Below are 8,346 nucleotides of genomic sequence, written 5' to 3' on the forward strand. Positions count from 1 at the left end.
AGCAAAGGGTCTGAATACTTATGACCATGTGATATTTCAGTTTTTCTTTTTTAATAAATTTGCAAAAATTTCTACATTTCTGTTTTTTTCTGTCAAGATGGGGTGCTGAGTGTACATTAATGAGAAATAAAATGAACTTTTTTGATTTTAGCAAATGGCTGCAATGAAACAGAGTGAAAAATTTAAAGGGGTCTGAATACTTTCCGTACCCACTGTATATGTATGTGTGTGTGTGTGTGTGTGTGTGTTGACTATATGACTTATATTGCTTTGTGGTGTACTCAGCAGAGTTTGTGTGTGTTTGGTGTTGACAATTACTCACGTTGCTCTTTGTGGTGTACTCAGCAGACAGATAGAGAAACAGCTGTTTAACGTTCCAGTCAAAAATTGGCTGCAAATGTAGGACAAGTTAAGGAACAAGCAGAGAAGAGACATTTACCCTGCAGGACCCAGAGCTGGGAGTTTACTTCTGTCTTACACTGGACCATGTCAACATCATACCAACACAATAGAAACCTGTTAACTTTTTATGGAACACAGACATGGGTCTATTTCTAAGGGACTTCCGTAGTATAATTATGATAATATTCATGAAATACAAAAAGAGTGATAAATTCAGTGAGATATGTGGATTAAAAGGGGCACTGATTGAAACAGGTCGCTGTTGAGTTTATTTAATGCCATTTTAATGTTTGGATCAAACATTAAAAAGTAATATTTCCTTCATCTCCACTCTATTGGGGTGGACGCAGTAATATCTCTGATAACCTGTTTACAATTGTTAAACGTTTTGTCTCTCTTTCCACAGTATTAGTAATGTCAAAAATATATGATAGTGCAACATGAAACTATTTCTGGTCACTCTTATTCTTTGTGTTCCTGTTATTTGAGGGATAATTATGCTTGAAGCTTTGAAACTACAGTTCCCTTAATGCCTTGGGTGATGTAAACAAGACATTTACTGTTGTCATGATTCATTGAGTTATGCTGTGGGCTACAACTTGAGCCCTGATATTTTAGCCTTTATTTGTTCATGTTAATAGTCCAACAAAAGTGTGCTGAATGATCAGCTCCTCTTTGTAGTGTACTCAAGAATGTACAGACAACCATCACTGGATTACTTTGATAAAGAAGGAATCTCAGGCAATTTCTGCAATGCCTTCTTTCTATGATTTCCTCGGAGAGTATATGTCGCACTGACTATAAAAATACATGTACCATGTCAGATTTGACCGATTTGGCCATTAGGCACTAATTGTTTTAAAGTACTTTAATCTCCCCCATGAGCTGTCACTGCTGAAGATCCAACTTGTTGGTAAGCGTGCCAAATCATCAGCCAAACTTACTCAAAAACTGAGCTAAGCTCACTGCTGAACATGTCAAACACAGTTACGGATTCTTCTTTGTACGTACTTTGAGGATAAGTAATAAAAACGATGAGGATCCAAACGTCTGAATGAATACACGAACGCAAGCAACACCGTCTCCGCCATGCTGGAGGACTACATAGAGTATACCCGACAGCACTCCTATTACAAAGGGTTCTCTCCACCCAAGAGAACCCTGTTATTAAAAGAGTACAATCGGTGTGAGTGAGTGTAGCACCCTCTACCATCAGGAAATACATGTGAATGTTTACATGTAGTGTAAAGCATTTTGAGTGGTCATGAGACTAAACGGCACCACATAAATCAGATCCCATTTACATGTCACTTTGAGTAGCAGTATTCTAAAGGATATCAGCCGAGAGGTCAAAGGTGAGGAAACCCAGATCACTGCGCTCTCTGGGTCCTGTGAAATCATCCACGTTCTTCCTGTTAAACAGAGAGAGAGAAGGGAGATGGAGGAGGATAAATTATGGGAGGAAACAGGAAGAGCCTTCAACCTCAAGTGTAGGTTAAAGAGCAAGAAGAATAAGGCTATAGAGCTGTTGGTGAATACATTTAGAAAAGAAGCTTCATGAAAACACATGAGACTGAGGGTGAAGGGTTCGGGGTATGCTAGAATGAAAGCAAATGACTGGTGTTTATGACATGACTGGAGTCACGCTATGAAGCAGCCTTGATTTCTCTAATACATATTGAAATAAAATGCTTTATTGAAATCCAATCATAATCTGAGTTAAATAAATAATTAGCATCTACAGGTGTCCTATGAACTTGTGTTCATACGTATTTTGAGACATGCAGTTCAGCTGTTAACATGAATTGCATTTTTGTTATTTTAACATCTACACACTAGAGGTCTGATATACCTTCTTGTAAATATTATCATTAATCACAAGCTATTTTAGATTAAGATTATTGTATTGTTACTCGTATTTACTATATAAAGTATAGAATCCCATCTATTTGTAAAATAACTTCCCTGATCTGTTTCCATTCCGTAAAAACATGTTCTAAACACATAAAATAGCTCATTTAATTAAATGCTTTGATCTGGTTGAGTGTTGTTGGGAAAAGTTTGATACCAAGGTGATACGTGACATTTAGTACCAATATCAATTCATTCCTTTTATCAAATAAGCTTTTGGTTAAATTACTTTGCGTTTCATATGTATCCCGATGTAACGCTTTATATAAACTTCCATTCAATACATTTGTGTAAAATGAACAATCCATTGATCTAATTCAGGATCAATAATGAGAATGGGACCAAGCATTCAGTGACAATTAGCAGTGCTTGATAGTTTTCCATATTTGCTGAATTTTTGTATTTCCATCTGTCAGTCATATAAATAAAGCAATTAAATACTCTACACACACTTCTGGCTGGTCTGGTTTAAGTTCCATACCGATACAAGCTGCAGTCAGTAACAGTTATCCAACGTATACTCAACAAACCGGAAACGTAACGCTAGATATCAAACTGGGAGTGTGAGCAAACACCTCCAGGACGCCGTGCTCGTTGTGTCTTTGACGCTAGTACCGTCCAAAAGCACCGAGCACCGGCTGTCTTTGCACTGCTCATTGTCGCTGTGCATTACAGCGTTAAGGGCGTTGCAGTATCAGTAATACATGTTACATAGCTACAGAGCACGTAACGTTAATGCTAACAGCTGTTACACATGGTAGTCCACAACGAATCTTACAGCATGACTTTAGAGACGTGGATGTCCACAGGAACTCCTCTGTCTTTGAAAGCTGTCGTGACGAAACATCCAAATGTTAAGGCCGCCATGACGCTCAGGGAGAAGGCGAACAAAGAGTTAGCTCTCGACAGAACCGTATTCATCTTTAAATAGCAGCTACGACTATAGAAATGATACAAATAACAGTAATTCAATAAGAGATGTTCCGCACAGGATGTGCGCGTTTGCTAGCTAGTGTACAAAGAGGAAATGACAAGTCTCACAGAATGAACACGTACTTCCCTATCATGCATTTCAAAATAAAACAATTTTCACGTTTATTTTGAATGAGGGGTTTTAGTCTTCGGTGGTAATTTAAGATAATGATTTTGTATATAGAATACACTCTTCCAAAATTAGATTTTAACTGTGTACATTCACGGAGGCCAAGGGAGGATCGCTCCTCACCTATGTGACTAATGTTTGCAGCAGGCTGATAAGAAACATTCAACATGATTCTCAAACACCTAATTTAGACAAGCGATTCAAAAGAGTCTGGTGTAATGAAAAGTGTATCCAACTCATTGGAAGTGTTAAGTGTCCTTAGAATATTTTACTCTTTGCATACTTCCGATTTTGTGTTCTTGATGCAACAGCAAACTTGATGCAAATGCGAGCGATGAGTAAGCGGAAGAAGTAGGCTTCTATCTTTTTCCAATTTTTCAACTTTATTGATAACGAATTAAAAAACAATATGTTCACGAGTGCAATCGTGGATGTATAAAGATGATATTCCTAACTGTGTGGGTTACAGAAATCATACAGTTTTGTGTGTAGTCTATAATAAAACATAAAAGCATAAATACATGACAGTAAACGTATAAGATTCGAAGTATAAATGAGATGCATAACAAATATAATCTAGTATGTGAGCGAATACAAATAAAACATTACATTTATTTTATTGACAAAATGAAATACATTTTTCTAATAATGTATTGTAATTCTTTCTATTCTATATTTATGTTTCTACAATGTCATTTTTTTTATTAGTATCCAACAAACTTAATTTCTCCAGCAATGAACAATATGACATTCATTTGCTCATTATTTTAGCCAAATTTTACTGTCATGAAATCAAATTCTTGAAGAAATTACCATCTTATATTACATTTAAATAAACAGTTCTAAGCATATCTCCTCAAATACATCACATTTAAAAAACCTGTAATAAAAAAAAATGTGAACAGAAGTAATTTATCCAAATTCTTCAATTTTATACCTGAAACCACTTGTGTGGGTTCAAATGTTGTTTTTGTTGTTATTTTTCTCTTTATGCATACTTCTGTCATGGAATTAAATAAACTTTATTATTTTTGTTTATATCTCTTCTAACTGTCAATATTGTACAACATTCCTTGAAGACTTATAATTACAAAATGTATCGTTCAAAGAACGTTTTTCAATGAAAACTTTATCAAAAACCTTATTGAAAAGGTGAAATAAATGATGACAAAAACAGCATTGAATAAATTAACAAACAATACATTTGACAGAAATATAAAGCTTTCATGAAGTGTGTTCATCAAATTCAGCCAAGAAGACACAAACTAGTCCATTATTTTCAAATCTCACTCACTGATCGTTTGCTTGCTTTGCTGCATACTCAATCCTATTTTTTATTTTAATTTTGAGACACAGTGTCATGAGTGTCGGCCTTGGCTTTCAATCCTAATGTCATATTTCACAGAATATTTTAAACAAATCTCTTGGTTTTCTTAACCTTAAATAAATGTCTATTGCTATATATTATCTATGAACCTATTATGACACGTACGATAGATACTTCAACAGATCAGGTCGTATAGGCCTCACTATTGATTAAGGTGTTAAGGGATTAAAGAATCCAACATGTTTTCAAAATATTTAATTTGTGTAAAATATATTTTTGGTCATCAATTCATCAAAATAGTTCAGATCTAGTTCAAATTAATATTTATTCATCAACTCATTAAAGTTATTTAAAAAATCATCAGTGTCATCAATATTGTTTTCCACAGTATCAAGAAAGTCTACATTTTGTAGAAGGGGTGGGCCACTGGTCACATCTGTCTGTCTGTCTATCTATCTATATCCATCTATCTATCTATATCCATCTATCTATCTATCTATCTATCTGTCTGTATATCTATCTATCTATCTATCGTACATATGGACTATGGACATTTACCTAAGATAAGTGTGATGACCCCTCCCCTCCACCAGGGGTCTGTGTCTCATTTCCTCTCAGTTTGTCTTTCAGGATGTTGATCGGCCACTGATGGGAGACACCTGAGCCTGGTTTGGTCAGCTATAAAGGCTGCCCCTCTTCTTTGGCTGGTGCCTCTCCTCTCCTCTCCCACTCACTCCTGTTCGGAGGACCTGGCTGCTGTTTTGATGTGTTTGTTTGTTAGTTATTGGTTCATTAAATAAATGTGTATTTATTACTTTTAACTCATTTTGTCTCCCTTAATGTTACGGCCTTTTGAGTCAGGTGTGACATAAGAAAGAACATGTGTTACAGAAATGCAAAAACTGCTGACACAGAAAGATAGGTTCAAACTAAAGAGAAGTGATAGAGTTCATAAAATATTTTTTTTCTCCAACATCCCTCTTTTTGTCATTTTTGACAATCAAAGAACAAGCAAACAATTGGTAATACACAAATTCTTAGAGCATACATCTGTAGTGTAAATTCACGAAGATTCAGAACATCACATCATTAACTCTAAGTACATAAGAACATTTACTGTTTTAATAACACATAAGATAGGCTAAGTTTGTGTTTGGTTACACACAATTCTCAAGTTCGTCATCACTATCAAAGCTATCTGGATACGGAGGAATCCATTTATGAACTGGATACCGTATACAGTAGGTGTGCCCGTGGGTTGAACAGATACATAGGTTGTAACACTCTTCCTGACACAGATCTTAGAAATGGTTGCAATTAGGGTGATAACCATAATCAAAATTATGCCTCCTATTATCCATACCAATCCTTTGAGAAGACTAACGTGGTTAGTGATAGTAATAAGCACTCAGGCTCCAACCATGCATTCTAAAAGGGTGCCATTGCCATGGTTTTTCCATCGTTGGACAGCAACCTAGTCTCTTATGTCACCACCAGATGTCACTTGTTGGAGCTTGGCTTACTGGTGGAGGGAGGCGTTCGCTTTCACACCCTTCAACCTCTTAGACAGAACCAGTAGCAGGTCCTCCTTCACCTTCTGGATTCGGGATACATTTGCAGTGGCTAGCGTGGATCCAAGTTGCTTTCCCTTCCACCTTCACTGCCGTCTCAGTGGTCAGGAGTACTTGGAAAGGGCCCGTGTAGCGCTTCCAGTGCTTCCAGTGCTTCCAGTGCTTCCAGTGCTTTCTCCTGTGATCCTTAATGAGCACCCAGTCTCCTGGTTTCAGGTGATGCTGGATTGCAGTAGCTGGTGATGGAAGTGCAGCTTTCACCTGTGCGTGAAGTGCTGAGAGCAAAAATGAGAGGTTAGCACAATATCTTAGCATACTTTCTTCATAATGATCAGTTGTCAAACCCAGTTTTACTGGACCCAACCCAGTGCAGGGGGGTTTTCCAAACACTATCTCAAAAGGGCTAAGACCATGTTTGTTTCTGATACGCATGTGCATGTGGAAAAGCACCAGTGGAAGTGCTTTTACCCAAGATAGACCTGTGTCTTCACAACACTTGGCCAGTTTAGATTTAATGGTGCCATTCTCTCGTTCAACCGCACCTGCTGATTGCGGATGATAACAATGATGTCTGATGTTAAAACCTAAATATTGTGAAATTTCATTGAGGGCCTGGTTAGCAAACCCAGGACTATTATCACTGCTAATGAGGTGAGGTATTCCCCAGCCGGGAATAATCTCTCTCAGGAGAATCTTTGCCACTGTTCCTGCATCCTGTTTGGAAGTGGGGAAAACCTCAACCCATTTACTGAACATGCACACTATCACCAGGCAGTATTTCTTTCCCTCAGATAGTTAGTTCAATAAAATCCATCATTAAATGTTCAAAAGGTTTATCTCAAGGGGGGTGACCTTGTTGTGGTACTGTTATCGCCCCAGAGGCATTATTTGCTGCACAAATGACATTTTCCTGCAAAAACCAGAAGCAAAAGTTGAAAATCCTCTGGTGTACCAATTTGCATTTATAGCAGTACACATTCCCCCTTTGCCCACGTGGTCTCTTCCGTGAGATAACGTAGCATAAGTATGGAAGAGGGCGCTTGGCAAGCAAGGCTTACTGTGCGGGCCTGTCCAAACTCCACCCTTAACGGTAGCACCAGAGCGTCTCCACAGGGAGCGCTCCTGTTCATTGGCGAGAGATTGAAGTGTGGGAAGATCAGCATAAGGACTAAGGTCAGTTGGCGTGGAGAGCATTTGAGTGAGAGGGAAAAGGGAGCCAGATGAGGATGCTATCTTTGCTGCCGCATCTGCTGCTCTGTTCCCTACAGAAACAGGATCAAGAGAAGAGGTGTGAGCTTCACTTTTAACAACCGAAACAGCTTTGGTTAACAAAATGGCATCCAAAAGAGCTGAAACAAGGGTGTGATGTGCAATAGGTTTGCCAGATGATGTTAGAAACCCTCTGTGTTTCCACAGAGATCCAAAGTCATGTACCACTCCAAATGCATAACGTCAGTGCATCAGTGTAGATGTTAACAGTTTTACCTTCAGCAAATTTACATACATCTGTGAGTGCAATCAACTCTGCTGCTCGGGTGAGAAGTGTGAAGGAAGCCTGCCGCTAACAAGTGTGTTGTGTGATGTAACCACAGAAAATTCAACATGACAACTGTCCGTTTTGGGTGAGCAGAGCCGTCTACATATAGCTCAAGATCTGCATTGAGAAGAGGTGTGTCCAACAGATCAGGCCTCGGGGTACATGTCTGTTGCAAGGCTTCGACACAATCATGAGGCTCTCCATCATCTGCGGTTGGAAGAAGCGTAGCTGGGTCAAGGACATTGCAGCGTTTCACAGTAATGTTAGACAATTCTAACAATGTCGTATGATATCTGAGGCTGAGCCATGAGCAGAGACGTGACAAGTCTTCTGGGCATGCAAGATATGGGAAACAGCATGCGGGACCATAAGTGTGACGTAATGTGGCTTTCTCAGCTGCTGCCACAGCTCACAAACAGAGGGGAAGACCTGAGGCAACAGGGTCAAGTTGAGAGGAGAAGTAGGTGACGGGCCTAAGGTTCCCTCCATGAGGCTG

At 38.6% G+C, this 8,346-nt stretch overlaps 1 protein-coding gene across 1 annotated transcript in view; it reads right to left on the reverse strand.

The window, feature by feature from the left end:
• The window catches only part of spcs3 (signal peptidase complex subunit 3), a 24,310-nt gene extending 20,971 nt beyond the window's left edge, over positions 1 to 3,339 (reverse strand). Inside the window, exons 1-3 of the mRNA XM_031867032.1 lie at positions 3,092 to 3,339; positions 1,741 to 1,814; positions 323 to 399 (exon numbers count right to left, since the gene is read on the reverse strand). Of these exons, the coding sequence (XP_031722892.1) occupies positions 323 to 399; positions 1,741 to 1,814; positions 3,092 to 3,234 (294 nt within the window). The 5' untranslated portion in view covers positions 3,235 to 3,339. The remainder of the gene's footprint in view (positions 1 to 322; positions 400 to 1,740; positions 1,815 to 3,091) is intronic.
• Positions 3,340 to 8,346: the final 5,007 nt, after the last annotated feature.

This window comes from Anarrhichthys ocellatus, unplaced genomic scaffold (genome assembly GCF_004355925.1).
Source record: "Anarrhichthys ocellatus isolate YVR2014 unplaced genomic scaffold, GSC_Weel_1.0 scaffold38, whole genome shotgun sequence".
Classification (NCBI taxonomy): Eukaryota; Metazoa; Chordata; class Actinopteri; order Perciformes; family Anarhichadidae; genus Anarrhichthys; species Anarrhichthys ocellatus.